The 23,587-nt window shown below is 36.7% G+C and overlaps 1 protein-coding gene across 1 annotated transcript in view; it reads right to left on the reverse strand.

The window, feature by feature from the left end:
• Positions 1-3,473: 3,473 nt before the first annotated feature.
• atg7 (ATG7 autophagy related 7 homolog (S. cerevisiae)) overlaps positions 3,474-23,587 on the reverse strand; it is a 107,489-nt gene continuing 87,375 nt past the window's right edge. Inside the window, exon 20 of the mRNA XM_038307837.1 lies at positions 3,474-3,807. Within this exon, the coding sequence (XP_038163765.1) occupies positions 3,775-3,807 (33 nt within the window). The 3' untranslated portion in view covers positions 3,474-3,774. The remainder of the gene's footprint in view (positions 3,808-23,587) is intronic.

The following is a 23,587-nucleotide window of genomic DNA, read 5'->3' on the forward strand; positions in this document are numbered from 1 at the left end:
TTTCTGCTGTCGCATTCCTTGTGTCAAGCCACTCTTGAACCACAGACAGCGTCAGAAGCGTCTTGCCTGGGCTAAAGAGAAACAGGACTGGACTGCTGGTGAGTGGTCCAAAGTCATGTTCTCTGATGAAAGTAAATTTTGCATTTCCTTTGGAAATCAAGGTCCCAGAGTCTGGAGGAAAAGAAGAGAGGCACTTCATCCACGTTGCTTGAAGTCCAGTGTAAAGTTTCCACAGTCAGTGATGGTTTGGGGTGCCATGTCATCTGCTGGTGTTGGTCCATTGTGTTTTCTGAGGTCCAGGGTCAACGCAGCCACATACCAGGAAGTTTTGGAGCACTTCATGCTTCCTGCAGCTGACCAACTTTTTGGAGATGCAGATTTCATTTTCCAACAGGACTTGGCACCTGCACACAGTGCCAAAGCTACCAGTACCTGGTTGAAGGACCATGGTATCCCTGTTCTTAATTGGCCAGCAAACTCTCCTGACCTTAACCCCATAGAAAATCTATGGGGTATTGTGAAGAAGAAGATGCAATACACCAGACCCAACAATTCAGAAGAGCTAAAAGCCACTATTAGAGCAACCTGGGCTATCATAACACCTGAGCAGTGCCACAGACTGATCGACTCCATGCCACGCCGCATTGCTGCAGTAATACAGGCCAAAGGAGGCCCAACTAAATACTGAGTGCTGTACATGCTCATACTTTTCATGTTCATACTTTTCAGTTGGCCAACATTTCTATAAATCCTTTGTTTTTATTGGTCTTCAGTAATATTCTAATTTTCTGATATGATGAATTTGAGATTTTCATTTGTTGTCATTTGTAATCATCAAAATTAAACAAAATAAACATCTGAAATATATGAGTTTGTATGTAATGTATGAATATAATATACAAGTTTCACTTTTTAAATGGAATTACTGAAATCAATCTACTTTTTCATGATATTCTAACTTTATGACCAGCACCTGTAGGCCTCAAGCATGCCCTACATCTCAGAGCGTGTTTCCTACACACTGCTTTCCTCTGCAGATTTGCTTCAAACAAAAGGAACAGACTTGCTTTGGTGCCATAACATTTTCTAACACTTTTAAAGTTTTTGCTTGAGAGACCTAGACCTATAGTAGTTGTTTGGAGAATCATTTCATGTCACAGAATTAATAGACGATGAGGTTTATTATTTTTTTGCTTAGTGATGAGTTTTTGGTAGCAAGTAAGGTGATCCTACAAAGTTCCTATAAAGGAAGGTGTTCTCTGGATTGTCCACACATTCCTGCAATCAAAACGGATTTGATGAGGACAGTGTCCCAAGGGTTTGTTAGCTTAGATTAAAGAGATCATGATCACTTTTACACGCTTTGACAAGGGAGGTGTGCCAGGCAGGCTGGGGTGGCAAAGACTGAGCTGCAGGAGCTGTGCTTTTGTAAGCGTAAGGTGTGAGTCACAAGATATTTACCTTCCACCTAAAGACTGCAGTGCTGTGAAAAACCTGGTCCCATTACAGATTGCTTCTGTTTTGGCTATGTGACACACTTTGTCAATATCTTAATATCAGACAGAAAAACCAGGGTGTAAATTGTAGGAATAAAGATAATGACACTCACCTGTTGGAAATGAATTAGTCTTTAAACCTACAACCTTTGATGCTAACCAATGGATGAGCCTTTCATCCAAACACTTCCAAAAGATTTTATTTTATTTTTTACAATTATGCACTCTTGGAATAATGCAGAATGCTTTTGACATGGCGTACTCTGGCTAGTAATTCATATTTATGTTCGATTTACCCCTGTTGTCTGTCTAATAATAAAATTAATTTGATCTTAAACTTTTAAATGTGACAAAAAAGCAGAAGAATTCTGTAACAGGGTAAATGTTTTTATTCAGCACTGTATTCAGGGTCTCATGGCGATCCCCAACCACCTTGCTAGAAAACGTTGAGGGAATGAGTGGAAGTCCAGAAATTTTTATTTAGTTTCTCATCATTTCACTACCACCCTGTAGGCAGGAGGTGTGGGCTTTGCTCGGGCTGGCACTCCCTACACTCTGTAGGAAAATCACTTAAAATACTTTTTTTTTTTTTTATATATTAGGTAATTATGAGACCATCATTACGCTGTGCGTAACGAATGTACAGAGGAAAAAAATCGTAGGTATTTTTTGAGGAACAATTAATTTGTTAATGATATGTAGCTATTTAATTGTTTTCTGTCCTTTTATTGTAATCATTGCTTTTTCTTTTTGTGAAAAAAGTTGATCTTTTTTGTCAGTAGCGTTTTGTTTGTAAGAGTAAAGGTTCAAGTGCAGGAACACAGTAAATGTATGAAACCACATTACGCCACACACAGGTGTGTTGCTGACAATCGCTACTTCCACTCATCACCGTTCTTCTACAGAAATCAGACATTTGAACAAAGGTTTTAAAGGCCTAAAGTGCTTTTTTTTAGTTAAACATGTGGCACTGATAAAAGCACTTACAATGAGTGTTGAAATCAAATGTTAGCCAAGGTCCAGCTGCAGGTTTGTCTAAACTGCATGTAAGCAATAGAAACCGTCTTACTCCACAGCTGGAAAACCGAAATTACATGTGAATCCCTTATTTTATTCCATTTTCTGAAATGATGTTGGTAAATTAGCTGTGAATCCTGTAATAAATCTGTTGATGAATCAAAGAGGAGGAGTTCCTCACTGTTGATTGCTCAACTTGTTCCCGATCCTATCTTTGAAGTGGAAGTAGCATGTACTTAGTGGTAGTAATACCCTGAACTGTAAGAAATATTGTATCAAAAACAAATTCTGTGGCTTTGTCTCCTACTCAAAAGGTTTTGGCAGGCCACCTTTTTTGTACGTAAAGTAGCCTTGATGAACAATAAAGTGCTTTTAAATCACAGACTGTGCGCCTCTGTCCTTTTCATGTGGTTTTTGTTGAGACGTTTCTGCAGCTGAACAGGGTATGGAAGGATGTAGAGTGCATATAGTTCCATTACACAAAAACCACACACTAATTTAACATTCTTTGATGTTTAACTGTAAGGAAACATTTTATTACAGATTTTAGTTAAATGTTTAACAGAAGTTAATTCACTAAGCTGGACAAAAACAGGGAATAACTTATGGAAATGTTTGTGTTCCAAAAGAATTTAATATACACGTCTGGGTTCATTTTGTTTAAGAGTTTTTTTTTTTTTTTTTTTTTTCCAAAGAAATAACCGGATAAAAGTTTACATGTCTTAACACTCACAGAAGTTTACAGAAACAACAGTGCAAAGTAAAGAATAAACAATCCAGTAAATCTAGACCTCAGGTACTCCTTGATTTGGTTCGCTCTGCAATCCAGCTGCCCAGAAACATCTGTATGCAGGATTCCCCACAGGCGTGATCTGAAAGCTGGTTTTAGTATCAGCATCTCTGTTTAAGTTTGGGTCTCTAAGCAGGAAAACGGATAAATGATCTGCTGAGTCCTCTAAACTTTTTTTTTTTTTTTTTACACCTGAAACTTTTTTCAAGCTGAATAAACATGTTAAACCTCACTGACAGATGAAGCATGTATATTAGGGTGATGGCCTTATGGCATTTTACGACTTTGAAAAATATTAAATGATGCAAACATACATTGTTGTAGACATTAGAAGAAATTCAAGCTCCGTTTGGTTCCATTTTTTGTTAGTATTACCACTTGGGCCTAAAGATGCGCCTTCTGCCCAAAATAAAGAGCACGATGTTTGATGTGAAGGAGTATTTTGGAGTGAAATCTTTCTGCTGCAAGCCTTTAGATGCTCTCATCATCGCTCATGTCCCAAATCTAAAGAGAACAAAGACACAAAAGAAACTTTTAAAAGATAAAAAAAGCAATTTAAAACAAAGAACATGCAGTCTGACAAAGCATTTCAATGTCAAAGATTTTTTTCCCTGGTGGTTTGATGGCTCCAGCAGAAGCAGGTTTTTTGGCTTTAAAGGTGGAAAGTGGAGTTTTCCTTCTTACAGTTGAATCTTATGCAGAGCTCTCAGTTTAGTGTCCGCATGAGTAGATTTCTGGCTTCATATATAGTATGTTTAGAAGCATGAAAACTCCTATGCACACTAGGCTTGTCCCGATCCGATACGTGGATCGGATCGGGACGCCGATATTGGCAAAAAAATGCGTATCGGCAAAGCATGTAAAATGCCGATCCAGACTGCCGATCCAGTTTTAAAAAAAAAATCCGGTCCGTATTTTCCAGTTTCGCCGATTGAAACGATCCATTCCACTATTTTGCGCCAGTGTTCCCCTGTTTTGCATTTTTATTAAAACTTACAGTAATACTTGCACCTTTAACTGTTTACGGTTTTACTGTTCACTGTGCAATTTCAGATTGCTATTCGCAATTTTGTCCAGTTTGTGTTTATCTCTTAATAAACAGGTAAGTTTGTTGTTACCAAGCATTGTGTTTTATTCAATCTCACCTAATTTAGCTGGCTAGATGTTATCAAGAGTACTAAAACCCTTTTCAACATGAGTCTTACAACTAAGGCTAAATACTTTAACTTAAACTTAAATACATGCTCGGATAGGCTGGTATCGGCCAGTATCGGTATCGGAAGTCCAAAAACAATATCAGTATCGGATCGGAAGTGCAAAAACCTGGATCGGGACATCTCTAATGCACACATTTTGTTTTTGTATATTTATCATCATCTGCATGTAATGCAGAAACCTGTGGTAAAAGATTAATACAATAGAAACACAGTTTTATTATAATGTGAATGAATGCAGGGGATTCAAACAGTAAGTAGATAGTTTTACCGATATATTTAGCTAGATAAATGGATTTTAGTTTATAGAAGATAAAGCCCTGCATGCATCAGATATATAAAACCTTTTAGAAGAAATTAATGTTGATTGTTGCAAAAGGCTTTCTGATCAGAAAAGGACACACAAACACAGAGGAACCGGCTTTGCAGGAGCATGTCGGTAAACATAAGTTGCTGTCTCATTGTAGCAGGTTCCTGACATTCCCCTGCTGTAAAACGTAATTCGCATACCTCTTCTAACACTGAGTGGAATGCTACACAGACAAAACTCTGACACACATACGCTGCATTCCACAGCTTTACTACTCAAAGAGCTCAGGCATAAGAAAACAGAGGAATCCCCTACTGCAATAAACATTAATGGGAACATAAAGCGAAGACTTTGTTTAAACGAGACTTTTTCATTTTATAAGCTCTAGATAAAAAGCACTGAAGCTATAGGGTTTATTTTTATTTGAAATTTATTTTGGTATGTGTCCTATGCTGCAAACTGATAACATTTCTTTCATATTACAAAATTGTGTTGTGAGACTCCAAAATAACATTAAAGTGCACATTTTCACCAACCAATGGTATTCTAATGAATTAACCTTAGCTTTCAGACATAGCTTGCATGCTTCTTGGTATCAGTCTTTCACATTGCTTCTTGGTGCAGGTGATTCTCTAAATTGTATTTTCATAAAACCAAGAACTAATTTGAACCGAATAGTTCTCATTCATATAAAGAAGGTGGCTCTTTAAGTGATTCGTTAAATATTTCTAGAACTATTTTTTCAATTTAAAGTCTATTGGTCCCCCATCCATCCTTATAACCAATTAACCTCACAAGCAGGTACCCAGAGAGAGCATATACAGTGAGAACATGCAAGCAGGGTTTTATTTCGCAATTAATCTGAATCTGATTTTAATTGCTATGTTGATGCATACAATAATAAATTTGGTTCCACATTGTGTTCATATAACTGTTATATTCAGGTGTGCTGGAGCAAGAACATACCTAGAATTGTTAGGAAACCAGGTCTCGAGGACTGGACTTGTCCATTCTTTATTTAAATGATAAAAAAAAAAAACCTCTCCATTTTTGAAAAAAAAAAAAATGCTCATGCACAACCCCTGTACCCTTTCCTGAGAGGGAACGCCTATTAAACGTGTGCAAGAGCGTGCACAAGCCCATTTCTCCTCGTGCACGCTCTGTTTAAAAGTTGCTGTTTGCATCGCTAATAAAAGCTTATTTTCCAAAAGAAGATTTGCAATTTTTCCACTTTGACAGACTCACCATGGGTACGTGAGAATGTGGATGAGCACGTAGGACGGGCTTACGTAAACATATCACCAGAATTATTGACGATTAGGAGGACCACTTATTTTGATGATCCACCCGGAAAGAGAACGTCCTCCACTATAAATATACAAATGGAGGAAGCAGCAACACACATGCTTCATGTGAACTTAGGGCAAGGCAGCTGAATGTGCTAATGAATGGGCAAACATACACGTATCAGCGGTTGTTGATACGAGAAAAAAACGAATATCAGCCAAAAATATCTGTTGGTTGACGTATCAGTCTATCTCTAATAAGTCACCTACATATTTATGGGCAATTGTAATGAAAACAGGAAAATCAATAGCATATTTAACACTCACTGGAGAACTTGGTGTAGGATGAGACACTTTTGTTTTTCCTAAAATCATTATAACATAGAAATGTGGATGTAGAAGGGAAACCCACATTAAATCCAAAAACAATTCTACATCATTTTCTTGTTCAAACAGATTTCTACTTCAACGGATTTGATTTCAGTTCAGATATCCAGCTGTTTGTTTATGCTTTAGATGAACTAAACCAAAAAAAGATTACCAAACATCAGACTGAAAGGCTTTAGTGCCAATGAGCAGAGTTGCTTAACCTGTCCTGTTGCACATCAACTTGTCCTGTTTACGGGCTGCATCTGTAGTCTGTTGTCAGAGTGAATTTTTAGGCCAGTGTGGGGAATCAGTGACTAATTCATATCAAAGCTGGACGCCTTGCTCCACTGCAGCAGAGGAACAACTATCAGGACAGAAGCAAAGAACTCTTTGAAAACCAGCGACATTGGAGGCCCTCTCTGGATGGCTGCCATGCCAAACTAAAGCCGCGTTAGTTCTTGTGTGTGTGTGTAATCTTTTGTGCAAAGAAGGTCGGAGTGAGTGGGAGTTTTGAGTTAAGGGGAGGTGGGTTGGGGAGGATTATGTAACATGAATAGCTCGAGCAAACTGAAGCCAACAACTTTACGCCACCGGTGAATAGCTGGGATGTTTCTCAAGCTTTTTTTCTCTATTAGTGCATTGATTAAGCAGTTTTCCTCAAATCCCAAATCAGCTCTAGCCAATTAGTAAGCTTGGTGATTTTACAAAGCTTAGGTTTACAAATAATGCTAATCTGATGAAAAACAACACACACAAATATAAATAATGAACTCTGTTTTTTACCAACCTTCATCCCCAGAGACAGCTGCTTAGCCATTCAATAGAAAGGGCTCAGGTGTTACATCAGAGAAATCCTTTCAAAACATTAACAGCTCAAGTTTTCATTTTCAGTTTCTCATTAATTAAAAATAAAAACTGGTATACAGAACTATAGATGTATTTTTGATCAAAATATTAACCAAACTAAACAGGAAACCCTTTTTCTTATTTCTCAATGAGTTCTTTTACCCTATTTATCGGTTAGAAATATTTCTGAGTTCTGCTCTCATAGGTATTCCCATTCTGATGGAAACAACCAGACAAGTCTCAGGATAACGGGAATATCTGCTCTGATCAACTGGCCTGTCATCTTCACACCTTCACTTAGTGTGGGTCTAAAAATATTAAAACAATAGTGACAAAGTTTAATGTTTTATAATGTCCAGTAGTGAACTGCATGTCATTTTTGTGGGAAATTATTATAAGTGTAATAATCTGGGCTCTTGCTGATGTGACAAGCATAATCCAGGCTAGTTGTTGAAACAGCGCTGTGATCTGATGAGATAGAGGAGGTTTTAGCTGCAAGAAGGGGCTGCTAAAAACACAGCCAAGCTTCTGCTGCTGCTGATTACTGCTCGCCCATAAACACAACCAGCCCCATCAGGAAGGGTTCCTGCAGTATTCACCAAAGCTCCAGAAACATCATTTTTAAAAGCCAGAACTCCTTTTTATTTCCTATGCTTTGAATCATTCATCCAGGGGAGGATCTTCCTCAGATCTTTGTAATTCACTCCTATTGCCACTGATTACTCAGTAGTGTAGCTCATTTAGCAAGCTGTTTTAAAACCCTGAGCCTTCACGCAGGAGTACATCCTATGTGCGGGTGGCCCCATTGGGGCTCCAACCTCTGAAGCCATTCAGTTAGGGAGCGCTACTCAACCACTCATAGAGTAGGCTATTAAAAACACATCTGCTTTACATATTAGAACTGACACCAAAGCGCAAAGTCAAGCTTTCATCATGGAGACTGGCTCCATCTCATATGCAATTAGAGGACCACACAGAGTGATGTGGTTTGAGGCTGCAGAGCACAACAAGGACCGAGTGCTGCTGGTTTAAAAAAAGAAAAACAAGAAAACATGTAAGCTGGGAAAACCACTCACTCTGGATTCCTGTTTGTTGTCTGTAAATGGGTTTGTGAATTTTGTACAAAGCTAAATTAAGCAGTTATATCTGTCATTGAACACAGAGGAACTCCTTTGAAAAAGTGGTGATGCAACATCAGACAGGGAGAAGGTTAAAACCGAGATTCCTCCAGGACTCAGGACTTTTTTCTTCCTTTATTTATTCCTTTAAAAGCAGGAAAGTCCCACTGAGATTATTAATCAAAATTTTTAAGGGAGTCCTGACCATTTTATTTGTTATTATAATGCGGTTTCATTTTTTTTTTTATACTCATTTTAAATTATTGGTTTGTGCTGAACACTTAACAGCTTTTAGAACCTGTTATATCCTTCAGAACAAGTAATCGTTTTTAGAACCATTAACAGTCCTTAGAACCTAACTAGTTTTAACAACCTGATAGTCTTACTACAGGGGTTAGTATTGTGGTTGTAAAAAAAATAAAAGAAGGGGGATGGTGCTTCTTTTTTTTTTGACGCATACATATCCTAATTAATATAATCAATTAACTTAAAGCAATATGCATAGTTGTTACATATCAGGTACGCGGATCATTGACCTTGATCAAGGCACCTTACAGTAAAACTGCAGTCAGTCTCTGGACTGGCATGGCTATCACTGCTCCTACATAGTTAGGGACTAATGCAGAGGATGAATTTCCCACTGGGATCAGCTTTATAGTCATGGTAGGATACTTACTTGATTTTATTTATTTTCCTCAGGCTACTCTTAAACCCACAGCCCATAAAATGTTGAAATGGCAATGTTATTGCCATTACTGTTTATAGCAGAAATTTTACATATCAAGTAATAAAATGTCTAATTTTTTTTTTAAAAAGGGGGATGCATCCCCCCTCAACCCCCCTCAACTTGAGTACCAGGGTTACAGTACCAACTCAGTTACCAGTGGTATAACTTTGATATGTTATTTTGCTGCTCTGCTTTTTTAATAGAGCATATATAGAACATTTCATCATATTAATTGTGGAGGGCATTTACGCATTTATAGAGATTTTGAAATGCCAAAATTTAAGAGAAAATTACAAATTCAATTCAAAATCTGTTTTCAATTCAAAATCTGTTTATTATGTATGAAGTAAAGCTAATGCTGACTCCTCCAGTTCATAAGTCAGTAGTGGTTGCCGTCCAGGGACTCAGTCATAAAGTAGCTCTAAGCCGTTAAAGGTTAATGAGTCCTGCTTCAGAACATCTCAGTCTTTGGAACCATTAACCGTCCTTAGAACCTGTCACAGCCTAAAGGACCTTTAACGTTCTTTAGAAGCTATCACTGCCATTAACTCTAACAGTCCTTAGAGTCATAAACAGTCCTTCAAATTATTAAGGGTGTTTACATAATGTACAACTATAAAATCTTTCAGTGGTTGGAAGTAGTCAATCTTTAGAACCATCAGCCGTCCTTAGAACCTGTCACAGCCCAGCAGTTTGGAGGACGTGCTTCATGGCCCATTCAAAATACAGGTAACTATTTCACAAAATAAACAACCATTACTAAAAGCTTACTGATTAAGAGGTTGTACTCTGTATTATAGTACTGTTGTTAGCCGTGTCATTTTTTCTAAAGCCTGTTTCAGTTGTATTAAGTTGGCTCATATGTAATTGTTATAGGTGTTTTGTTTACATGATCAAAGACGAGTAGAGCAACCTAACAATGATCTTCAACTGCTTTGCTCTGCTTTTATTTAAGTCTGTATTTCTCTACCTGCTATTTATCTGGGGAATAAAGCTTTTATCAGTTCTTTTTTTTTTCTTTTTTGTAAAATTACTCAGTCAATTACTCAGTTAATTTTGGCACAGATTTTCCAACTGGTTTCGGTTTGCATATTGACTGGACCATTTTAAGAGACGCATATTTTTTAATAAATCACTCTAGTGTACTCAGGCTGTGTGTTTATGGTTCTACTGGAAGGTGAAACTCTGCCCAAGTTCAAATAAGAAAACTAGCTCCACAGCATAATGACTCCACCGCCATGTTTTACAGTGGTAATGGTGAGTTAAAGGTGTTGTATGATGTTAATTTTTCAACACATGTTACTAGATATGAAGGGAAAAATGAATAAAAATCATCAGAGAGGAGCACCTTTTTTCACATGTGTTAAGTTTTTTTCACAAAAGCCATGTAGATCACAACACATAGACCTTACAGTGACCTTTCTCTCAGTTAAAAACTGAAACCATTTGCTGTGAATGTTTTATATTATATAGGCAAACACAGCAGTCTTATGCTTTCCAGCTTATATTTCTAATATAATAATAATAGCTATTTTGAAAACCAGCACGTCCCCTAAATCATACATTGAAGTTCAAATTCAGTTCAGCACCAATATTCCATCAGGAAATAATAAAAATCCTGGTGATTTATTCATTAATCATACCTGGGAGATGAAGTATAAATGCTAACAGAGTCTCAAACTGTTTCAGCCTCCATTTTTAGGACAGGCAGACTGAACAGTTAGGAGTCATCGACAAAGAGCAGATCAAACAAGTCTGCTTAGGAAATTTTTGTTTCCTCTAACAAATTATTTGCATCTGGTATACATCTCTGGATGACAGGGTTGAAGGGGTACCTCAGCATCCTTAATCCTTTCATCATTCTTATTACACCTCCCCCTCCCACCGCCACTACCTTATAAGGGCCAGGTTAAGTTGCTTGAAAAAAATAAATACCTCACACAGAAAAAAAGAAATTCAATAAATGTCGTTCCTACACAGTTTGCAATAGTTTAGTGTCTGGAAACACAAACTATCAGCATTGAAACTAAAACAGGAAGGGCTTGAAAACGGTTTCTTTTTTAGCTCCTATTCTTTTGGGAAACCACGCTCCGCTCATCATAGAGTTACCAAAAACACACTCAAAATTACCGTAACATCTACAACAATAGCAAGTATGTTTTTATGTTTATGTGTCTCTGTGGTGACCTTGTAATGCTGAGAAAGCATTGGAGCCCCACTCCCACAATGACAGCACACACATAAACCCCATATAGTCGCACAAACAAATGATCTGTGGCTTCTGGCTGCAGGATGTAAATAAATAATGCAGCTTTGGGTGTGGCTTCTGAGGTGTTGGTCTCTGGCACAGAGGAGTGTTCTGCTCTAAAACGGCAGCACTTTGAAGTCGACAGTGAGATGGGATAAGGTTTAAGTATCACCTGAGGGGCTCCTGCTGGACAAACTCAGTGTGGTTTTTCCAGAACTGCAGATATCAAAGAGGGTAAAAAAAAAAAGAACAAAAACATGTTTCACCCTACTTTATAATGATTTATTATCACTAGTAACTTTTGATCTAAAAGGTGTACATGCTGCTGTGAAAATTCCTAATCTATCCAGTAAGATTCAACATACTTTTCTGACAATTATAAAAAATAGAATTAACACAAGGAAAAGAGTTGAGTTCTTTCATAAGCCATCTCCTCCATTAGATGGGGCTTTAGATAGCAGAAAGATTACAATTTACCTCAAACGTATCAGTCAGTAGAGGATTATATCCAAATTATACAATATTTTGCATGAAAAGACCTACCGGTAATAATAATTTTGGACAACTATTACTTTACAAAAAGAAAGTTTCTCTAAAATCGATGAACACAAAAGACTAAACTGGTCAGAAGAACAAGAGATGCTAATATATATTTCACCAAAGAGGACTGATGGTTGACAAAAAATTCCAGATTTTGTCCACAGTTTAAGGTATTTTGATTCTATTTTAACATAAAAAATGCTTCAAAAAGTTTAGGAATGTGAGCAAAAATAAAACCAGGTCATTTCATCTTTACTGATTTAAATTTTTTACCCTGTAAACTGTTTGTTTTACAGTTTAAAGGTTATATTGCATTTTCAAATGAAAAGGTTTTTTATTGAACAAAATGGTCAAGTTTTTTCCTAGTGCAAAAAAAACCCTAAAACGTTAACAAATCTCATAAACACATAGCTGTACTGTGGATTAAAGTTTCATCCTCAAATTATTTTTCCTCAAGCAAAGTAAAAGATGTCGATGAAAGTCGAACAATATAAATGGTAAATAAATAAAGAGGCTCTAATCTGGGAGAACAATAGCAGTAGTTTTATTATTAGATATCAAATATTATATCCCAATATTTCAAATGTATTTTTCTCTCACACAAACTGAAGACCAATGTATAGCAAAATGGATCCTCAGAGTTACTCTGTATAAGAAGACAATGAGTCATCCTCCAGTTAAAAAACAAAACAAAACAAAAGCAAGTGGGATTAAGGGAGCTAAACTCTTTTCTGGCTGAGCATCATCTTTCAGTACCACACCAAAATGATCCCACAAACACATGTGCAACAAATGAAGTGTGTGTACACTGACTGATGAAAGAATCTGAATCACTAATCATCAAGAGAAGGTGACCTCATACAGTCCGGTGCAAAGCCAAGAGTCGCTGCAGCTCATTGCATTCCTAAAATCCTGCACAATATGGGAAGAATCTGCAGAAGGGATTCTTTACCAGCCGAAATAGAGGCTTAGAGTGAAAAGGTCAAAGAAATTCTGCATAGTTAAAAACTAAAAAAATATGTCCCAAAACTAATCTTTTTTTTTTTTAATAAGGAAAATTAGGAAAGTATAAAAAGTTGAACATTGTTCGGAAACAGGAACTTTGAAGTTGTTTAAGTAGATTTGGAATGAGCAAGATTCTTTTAAATGTATTCATCTGTTTTATAGTTGTCCAGAATAAACAATCTAGCTATCAATAAATTATTAAATCAGTTCTTTGTAGACCACTGATAAATGCAGGGATTGTGATTTGACCTAAAGTTATATAGATCAATATGATAAAGTGTCTGATAAAGTTCTTTTGCTATTGTGTTATGGAACTAGTTTGTTGAAATCATCATAAGTATATCAAGAAGTAACAGCTGTTTGAGCAAAGATTCATTACAGTTAACTTTAATTAAAGCTGAAAGTTTAACACTACTTTTTTAGTAGTGTTATTTTTTTCAAGTTCTCTCAAAAATATTCATCAACTGAAATTTTTATGTAAAAGATATGAGCTTTAGGATCCTATTTTCAATTATTTGTTTAAAAAAAATAAAACATGTTGCTGTTTTTAATCTTGCTTCAACTTTCTGCCATAGGGACAATCCAGAGTTCCCTAAAGCAATAAATGTTTGGTTTGTATTCACTTGAAATTAGTACGAATCAGAATTAACATATATATCAATAATGCATGGTTAAAGTGAAAGCAATAAGAAACTAAATTAAGATGGGAGGCTTTTATAATATTATTGAACTAAAAAGCAAAACAGTAATTACAAAGCAGTAGCATGAAACAATTTTACCTTGACGTATCCTCTTTTGGGTCCCTGTGATTGTAAGTTGCGATGAATTGCAAAAGTATCCAGATCATTTGAACTTTTCCATATTTTGCCAAATTAAAACCACAAACATAAATATATCGTATTGAAATTTAATGTAAAAGATGAACACAAAGAGGTTTACAATAATAAAGTAGAAAGAAAATTATACCTGATCTGATATTTTTTTTCAATAAACTGAAAAGGATAATGTGCAAAAATGATTCAGTGCCCCTAAAGCAATACTTTGTGGAACCACCTTTTACTGCGATTAGAGCTGCAAGGCTTTTAGGGTCTGTCTCCACCAGCATGGCACATGTAGTGACTGAAATCTTTCCACATTTTTATTTGCTAAACAGCTGAAGCTCAGTCAGATTACATTGACACCCTTTGTTAACAGCAGTTTTCAGACCTTGCCATAGAATCTCAGTTGGGTTTAGGTCTGGACTTCGATTGGGCCAATCCAAGACTATCTGAATCTGGTTAATTTAAACAATTCCATTATAGCTCAGGCTTCATTTTAAGGGTGAACCTCCACCCCAGTCTGAAGTATTCTGCAGACTAAGAGTTTTATTTACTACAATGCCCTTTGACTATCTTCCCTCTCCCTGCTGGAGAAGAAGCAGCCCCAGAGCATGATGCTGCCACTGCCATATTTGATAGTGTGGAGATGGTGTTCAGAGTGATGTGCAGGGTTGGTTGTCTGCGTCACGGCATTTTGTATTTTGGCCAAGAAGTTATATTTTTGGTCTTGTATATTTTTGGCAAACTGCAAAGATGGTTTCTCATGGTTATCCTTAAACAATAATTTTTCCTGTCACTTTTCTATAAACAAAGAACATTCGAATTAAGTTGTACATTGGACAGATTCCTGATGTTAGTGGTAGGTTTATTGTTGTTTGGTGAGTCGTGGTAACAGTAGTGCCAGACAGTAGTGCCATGTTGTTTTCATTTCCAGATGATGGATTGAGCAGTGCTTCATTAGATGTTCAAAGCTTGGGAAATTTTGTTTTGCCTAAACCTGCTAGAAATGTAAACACTGCTTTAACCCTGAACTGTCTGATGTGTTCCTTGGACCTCATGATACTTGAAATTATTGGTCCGAAATATTCCTCTAAACAACCCCTGAGGCTGTTAAAGAGCTTCCATATTTGTATCAAGATTAGATTAAACACAAATGGACTCAGCTAAGGTATTACCAATCATCGGGCAACTTTGAAGGCTACTGGCTTCACTCAGAAAAAATGGGGTTGAATTGTTTTGCACAATCCATTTTATACTTAATTAAAAATTTAATCATGCATGATTTTCTTTCTACTTGACAATTCACTATATGATGGATGTTCACATACGATTCTGATAAAAATATATTAATGTTTGTAGTTTAAATGTGACAAAATGTGAAAGGTTAAATACATATGAATAATTTTGCAAACATTGTAAGTGTTTGTGTTTTTGTTTTGTTTTAAGTTATTGATTGTTTTGTCATCTGTGGGGAGCTGGATATGCAGATAGGACAGTCAGTATTTACAAAACTAATATTTTGAAAAAGGTCTTCTGCTTCAAATCTGACAAGAGCTTTTTGTCTAATCTTTTTATACATATTTTTTGACATATTATAATCTTTGGTAATGATGATTTGTTCTAGAAATTCTGCAGCTCATGAAAAATGCTGGGTAACTGAAAAACATCTAAAACTGAACTTTTCTTTTAAGTATTCTGCTTTTAACAATTTTACTATCCTTGGTGACCTTTGAAGCTACCCAACGTGCACAGAATGCATGAGATATAAGGAATCTAAACCCACTAATAGCTTCTGTTTAATAAAGTAATGTCTCTAGGCAGAGGACACAATGCCGCACAATAAGCAGTTTGAGTTTATATTGCTTCAAAGTAAAAACAAAAAGCTCATGTGATAAATCAGTTCCAGATGTTTGGCCCATGAGATGTGATGTTGTAGGTGGGTTTGTTCTTACATGTTGATGTGGTTTTATTAAACCAAGAACAGATCTCATGATTGTTGAGAGTGGATGTTAGACACCAAAGAGTAACAACATGTAGAAAGATGTGCTTTTAGTGAAAAGTCAATTTAATTGGGTGTTAAAAAGTACAGTTTGCTGAAACAGAGAAATCTTATTCATATTTCTCGGCATTATACTCATTTAATCATGCAGGTCCTCACCTAAGGGTTGTGAAAAGGTATTTTCCCCCCTCTCATTTCACTTTTTTGTAACATAAAAAGATTATTATGTAAACCAAAGACATCTTGAGTTCACAGAATATCAAAATTTCAAGTTCATTTAATGTACTGAGAGACAAACTCTATAAAAACCTACCTGACTCCATGTTGAAAGGCAACTGCCCCGAAAACCCGGTCCTTTGTCATACCATCTTTGAAAACAATAACTGACATTAAGCATTTGTGAAATGCTTTGCAATGATTGGGCAGTATGATCTATTCCACTTTGCAGAATTACTTTCATTTAGCTACAAGCGAGGGTATAACTGGTGGGCCAATCACAACGCAGAGATGTGTTTTGATGAATTTCTGGATGCAAAGCGGGCAGAGTTTTGAGGGCATGACGACAAAGCTGCACCCAGCTGGAGAAAGCACAACAAGGAAGATGGCAACAACTATTGAACAGTTCTCGTTTGACTCAGCTTTGGAATCAGTTTTGGAAGGATCAGACTTGAGGTTTTTGTAGAAACGTGAGCAGGAAGAGGCTCTACGCTCATTCATTTTTAAGAAGGACGTATTCACCATTTTACCAACAGGCTGTTTTACCCCACCAGCTTTCTGTTGTGCTTACTACATCACAGTCAGCTTCATTCATTGGTCAGAGCGTTGGCCAATAGGCACAGACATGGTTTGAAAAACAACAGGTTGTTCTCATCAACAATATTCCGATGTCTCATTCATCGAGGCCAGACTAAATTACAAATTTAATCTAACATTTAGTCTGGTTTATCAGGCTACCTAATTTAGAAACTTTTTTTACATATTTCTAGATTGTTTTTGCAGTGTGTAGGACCCAGATATAACCACTGCAAATTAGAACATCACATTACACAGAAAACTACAATCTGTCCCTCTCTACCTCTCAATTTAAAATAATAATTTTGTCCTGTTCTATTTCCTGCCCTGCAGGGATCCTGTGTGTTCCCTCTGATATCCTCATTGTTCCAGGTCCATGGCTCTCATGGGAGCACACAGTAATCACAGAGTGTCATTTAGTGCGTACGGGTAAATGTCCTATTCACTGAAGCTTGGGACAGGAAGAAGGAAAAAAAAGACGAGTGGAGACAGGAAAAGGCGGAGAAGCTTAAACTTAACCTCCCCATCTCTTGTACACTGGGTCAAATTAAACAGAATGGAGCCACATGACAATCTCCCAACATACAGTACTAAACCATGTCATAAAGTCTTTTGCTCAGTATTCTCCTGGTCTATATTCATTACAGTTAAACGAGCTATACAAAGCAACCCGTATAATTTCAGGCAACTGTGATTAAGATGTGTTAATATTTATGCAATAGAATTAAATAAGAAACAAAGAAAACCCCCCAAACAATTGAAGCTCTAATTTGAGCTCATTTATTCTTAGAGGAAAGGAAACAAAACAAAGAAACAAAATCACTGGTGGTAAAAGTATTTGCTCACCTAAATGTAACTGAAGCTTTTTTGCAAATTAGATTTTACATTTATGTTATAAACATCTAATAACTTTACAAAAATGAAAGTAATCCAATTCCTGTGTTCACAATTCCAATTCCTCTAAGATACTTTCAAAAGTGGAGAGGTGTCTGGCTGAAGACCTGCACAATGCGGTCTCCTGCACTTTCAGGACCGGAAGTTTACTGCGGACAATTTATATGAAGCCTTCTGGAATAGCACATATGTGCTGCAGGATTTTATTAGAAGAGGAAGACATATTTTTGGCTGTGTGAGGGCTCACTTAAATGTTCTTTTCCCTGCTTAGACCAAGAAAACTGTGTTTATAGAATTATTTTTGGTGATTTTCTTTTACTTATTACAACATTACCTCTCTCTTACAGACGTATGTTTCAATTGTAATCCTCCTCCTCTCCTGCAGGAGTTTCTCCAAAAGTTAAAAGCTGCATGTCATGCTGTGAAATCTGTAGTTTTGACAATAAAAAGAAATCAATAAAATAAAATAAACATATGAAAGTTTTTTTTTATGCGTCTACTGTTTTCTCTCGAGTCGTGGGGAAAATTTTTTTTTGTGGCTATTTCGGTCATGTATCTAGGTATTCACTGTTAGAACACAAAGCTTAGTTAAAAAAAAGTTCTGAAGCACAAACCCTCCATTGGCAAATCTATGTGGTCCAACAGCCAAGGTAAGAGCAAAGCACAAATATATTATATAATACTTCCAAACACACATAAAAGATGTCTTTATAAAGTAACTGTTAATTTTTCCGATATGCTATCTTTTATTTTACTTTGCTTTTACTTTGAAAGGCTTCGAATAAACTCCCGATCCTGAGAGTGAAGGTCTGTAACGAAAGGATCCTGACAATGCAGATGCTGCAGCCAGATTCTTGCAAAAGTTGGAAACCCAACATAATTCAAATAGGACAGATGGGTGTCCTTTTGGGTAAAATAAGACAAAAATGCATAAACATGGATTTAAACAACGGTCAAAGGAGAATTTGAAATATATAAACATCTGAAAAAAATTACAATAAACAAATCTTGGACAGAAGCCTGCAATTGTATGGACCTCTGTTTAGAAGCAAAATAATAGGTGAAAAATCTAAAAGTAAATGGATATTGTTAATCTGAGTTTAGGTTGGTATGCCAGGAAAAATAGTTATCTGTCCTATAATCACAGTTGGCTGAATGCTACCTGACCTTTAAGGTGAGCACATGGAAATGAACCTCACATTTCCATTTAAATAAGGTGTAGAAATCTGTAATGTTGTGAGCCTGGTTTCCACTGCAGTAGGGCTGGGCGATAAGAAGATACATATTGTACGGACGATAGAAAAGTGTCTATCGTGCTAATTCTATTCTATCGTTTCTAACAATTTTATCTTGTATTCAAGCAAATATTTCCCTTGGTAGACTACGACGAACGTATTAGTGTAGCCACGTAGCCTACACACAGCTTATAAGTGATAAACAAGATTTTTTATTATTTTTCTTAATCCACAAAGAAGCGCCGTCCTGTGGTTTTGCAACATGACGCTTCTTTACGGCTTTTGACTCACATGCGGGTTTGCAACATGCTTTACGTTACTTAACTCATGAGAGATGGAGACGCAGGAGGCTGAAGTATTAAACCCATGGTCGCAACAAACAGAGACAGCTACGCAGGCAACCCAAGATGAAGAAATTTTACCAATAAGAGGGCGCACGTCTGTGATTTGGTTACATTTTGGATTTAAGACGTCCAACACGGAGCAGACCACGCTCATTTGCAAACTATGCTACAAGACTGTTCCCTTACCCAACACGACAAACCTCTTCTATGACCTAATGAAGAACCACGGTAATTTAATCTAAAGCTACAGTGTGTAATAATTACAGTAATATACAGTCAGAAATATATTATACATAACTATGTTATTTTATCATCATCTACGAGCTCAGCCTCTTAACCTTAATATTTGCGTTGCCTTAGAATTCGTTATTTATAATTACATAGGAGCGGGTCTCGCAGCCATGGAGGCAGACATCTTTGCGCTACGGCAAGCGCAGAGGCAACAAACTAGCAATTGCGAGATCGCCCATTACGCTCGAAAATAACTACGGCAAGTTGAGAGAGATGAACTGAGACGGTACTGAACAATACATGGCAGTATTAAAATTATCTATGTAAACAAACCTCATCACTTGAGAAGGTAGGTGATGCGGACGTCGTGGAAGACATTTTGTCCCGTAACGCTCGCGGTACTGTTGGGGGGGGGGGGGGGGGAAGCGGTGGGGGGGAAGTGTTCATGTTACTGCGGTCTGCAGTCTGAACGTTAGATGTCGCTGAAAATTACACACTGTAGCTTTAAATACCCATAGGATATTGAAAAAATGTGAAGGATACTGGGGCCCTACCTCCGCCTCATCTTATGCATATATATTGCTGCACTACTTTTAGTTGTATAAATGTTACTTCAAAATAAAGTTTAAAAAGTAAGCAATTATATAGTTTTTTTCATATTTTTCAGAGATTTGCTGAAAATGTACTTAATTGGGGCGTATTATGATATATATCGTTATTGTAATATAAAATAGTCCATATCGTGATATATGATTTTTTCCATATCGCCCAGCACTACACTGCAGTGTGGGGGAAAATTAAACTTGACATAAGTTTGCAAAATAAAAGAATACGGAATTTGTTTTGAACTTAAATAGGCAAATTTATATTAAGCAAAAAACAGGAAAGAGTGACCAATATCGGACAGTAAGGAATTGAGAAACCATTGCAGGGTCCAATGCTGTAACATTCAGATGGTAAAAGGTCTTTGGTTAAGGATGTGTTCAACATAGTTTTCACCCATGATTTGGGCTGTTGGTGGTGTAATGCTAATTATTACTGCAGTGAGTAGTTTAGTTGTGTCCGGATTGATGATGCTTACTCGAAATAAACACAAAATCATCAAAACTGAAGGATCTAATCCAATCCAGACTCACTCATTTATTTTGTGGAAGTGTAAACCAACATTTTATGCATCCGATGCAGAAAAAAAAAGCATGACCAATGGTTTAACTAAACAGGTAGAGCACCTTCCTTGGAATACTCCGGTTTTGGCAACAAATGACTGTAAAGCAGGAAATCAAAACAAAGAAAGACATATCAAGTTCTCAGATATGGAACCCATGACAGAGTCATGGCAGAGTCACATATATCATGTTTTTTTATTTTCTACTTTCCTTTTAATCCTCACGGCCCGCCATGCAACACGACATAAAGCAATTCCAGGCTACTGATGAGCCCACCTTTCTCTGCATTGCTTCAAAAAAAAAAAACAGCCTTTGCTCGAGGCTCTTTTCCAAACTTTACTCACTTTTCCTTGCCTGAAAGCTTTCTACAAGTCCTGTCACATACATGCAGCAGCACTCCTCTAAACTCAAGCCTGATGTTTGAAGTCAGTGGAGTTCCCCTCTTTTTGCTCCGCTGTAAACCTGTATGGTCGGTTACATTAAATTAACACAGGTTCTTGTTTGCTTCTAAAGTTGATCATATTTGTATCAGTCTTCACGTATAAGGAAGTAATTTCCTTTTGTAAAATCTGGATGCCTGATTTTCCAGTAACTTTTCACATTATTTAAGAGAACGTTTTTAAGCTCACTTTGATTAATTGAGAGACTAAGAAGGTAGGAAAGTATTCATGACAAACGACATAAGTGGGGGGTAGGTTTGAGGGAAAATGCAAACATAGCCTGGCTGGGAGTGAGAGTGGGCTGACACTGGTTAAGAAAGGACACGACTGGGTTCAGAGGAGCTCTGGTGGGAACAGCATCAATGCTCAGGTCCCAGCTGAGGTCATGTCCCCTGGCTCTGTTTTCATAAACTCCTGAGTCTTAGGGTAATCAAACAAAGCGCAGGCTTTCTCTGCATCTGGCCCAGAAGGCAAACTTTGGAATCAAACCACATAATAGAAAAATTGCAACCTGGAGGGGCTGCAGAGACTCTCTTTTTCTCCACATCTTTGACCAACAGACCAATGCCTCTCATTTTATTTTTGTTATCTTAAGATGGTCAGACTCTATTAGCTTCATCACCTCCCCTTTCCCCTGCCTCTCCTCTGTCATAAAGTGCAGCAACAACAACAAAGAAGTCTCTTCCCCGGGTGTGGTGGCCTGTGGAGATGCAGCTGGGTCTTGTTGTTTCTCGCCCTGCTATTCATGAAAACTTTCTCTCAATTGACTAATCTTATTTTAAATATTTGATCATTTTCATCTCAAACTTCTGAGTATTTCATTGCCTTCTGGGAAAAACACTTCTCTTTCCCTGAACTGTTGGGAACTTTGCTCATTTCCTTACTTTAGCTTGTGTGTGTTGGTTTGGGGGGGTTATATATTTGACAGGTGCTGATTCTTTAGATTTGTTGTTTTTCCTTTTCACTTAACACAACAGTCCCCACCTCCCATTTCCCTTCCCCTGAAGCTCTGAACCCTTCCCTGGTTTCCTCTGACACATTTCCCTTTACAGTAACCCTTATCAACACTTTTGTCAGTCATTCTCATGTTTTATAGCCCAAAAAAGTTTCTTATAAATATAAAGCAACAAAAGCTAAAAAATATCTAAAGCATTACCCAATTAAGGGGGAAAAAACTGTATTGTGTTTGGTAAAATATCTGCTTTAAGTTATGAATATATGTAATCAGGCTGTCAAATCAATGAAGTTATGTAGTAAAGGCTTTAAAAAGTACAAGTTACCTGGCTTAAAAAGTAGAAAATGATATTAGAACAGTTTAAAATTATCTATAAGTTTGTGTTACTAGAAATTACTATAATACTACTTCCAGAAATACTTTCTAAATCTACCCAAGTAAATATTACTGACTAAACTAAATAGTTATCATCCACCTTTGCACATATTAGCTGTCAGAGCTTAGGTCTGTCGTCGATATACAGTACAGGCCTCTATTATTTCTGATATCATGAGTGAAAATAAAATACAAATCTAATCTACAGCTTTATAAAACATGTCTAATTCAAGTTTGTTTTTTCTATGTTTCCTCAAAATTAAAAAAAAAAAAAGTGTCCTTTTGTTTCTTCTTGGGATTGATTAGTGTTTTTCTGTTCGCAGCCACTACAAACTCCACCAAATAAATTCTTACAAGCAGCACTTAACCAAATGGTAATAACAGATCAACTTCAGAGGCGGCGTGCGTCTCTTTGCTGCCGGTTCAGACCTGCCCTTCCTTTAATTATAACTGAGACTATAAGCCAAACAGACATGTGGTCAGAGCAACTATTAAACACCAATGGGGCCCCTAGAGGCACAAACACACATACATGAGCACTTCTATTCAAAGACAGGTTTGCATGTTCGAACCTGAGTGACAGTTTTCAAAAGAATAAAGGAGATCAAATCCAAATAGTTATTTTCTGTGTTTAGATTTTTTTTTTTTAAACAGCTCTCAAAATGAAAAGAGAGAATACGCAATTAAAAACAGAACGCTTTAAAAAAAAAATCTGAAAATCACTTATGCACCCACGGATATTACAGCAAAAAAAGCAAATTGCCTTCTACATCAACAGGGGAAGCAATCTTTTCACCAGATAATTAACAAACCAGGCAGTCAAAGCCTGTTTACAGGTTTATCAGAACAACCTTCGCTAGTAATTAATGCTCAGAGAGAAATAATCCTTCAGTCAAAGGTCTTTGCACCACATGTAGACTATAATGCTAACCACACGGCTGAAGGGGGATTCAAACACGTTCCTAACCAAGGATTCAAGCAGTGTTTTAAGAAAAGCACTCTGATTCAATTTTAAATAAGAATACCAAATACATGATGATAAACACACACAAAAAAAATCTTAATTTACTACATACCACAGATTTAACCACATGTTGATACATTTTGCTATAAATTTTTCCATTGGTATTTGACATCATATTAAAAACAATTTTTCTCTCTTAAAAAATATCTTCTCTTCTCAAAAATGTAATTAATTTGTTTCACAAAGTCTCTGACTTAGAACATCTGGTGTACTTGATCACTACTTTATTTAAATGCTAAAGGGGGGTGTGGTACAATTTAACTATGCTTTTTCTTTATAAATGTGATTTATATTTGGAAAATTACATTTCAAGCAAGTAAGTCTAGAAAAAGGGGTGGGTATGAACTG

The sequence above is a fragment of the Cyprinodon tularosa genome, unplaced genomic scaffold (assembly GCF_016077235.1).
Source record: "Cyprinodon tularosa strain WSP-4 unplaced genomic scaffold, ASM1607723v1 ctg621, whole genome shotgun sequence".
NCBI lineage: Eukaryota > Metazoa > Chordata > Actinopteri > Cyprinodontiformes > Cyprinodontidae > Cyprinodon > Cyprinodon tularosa.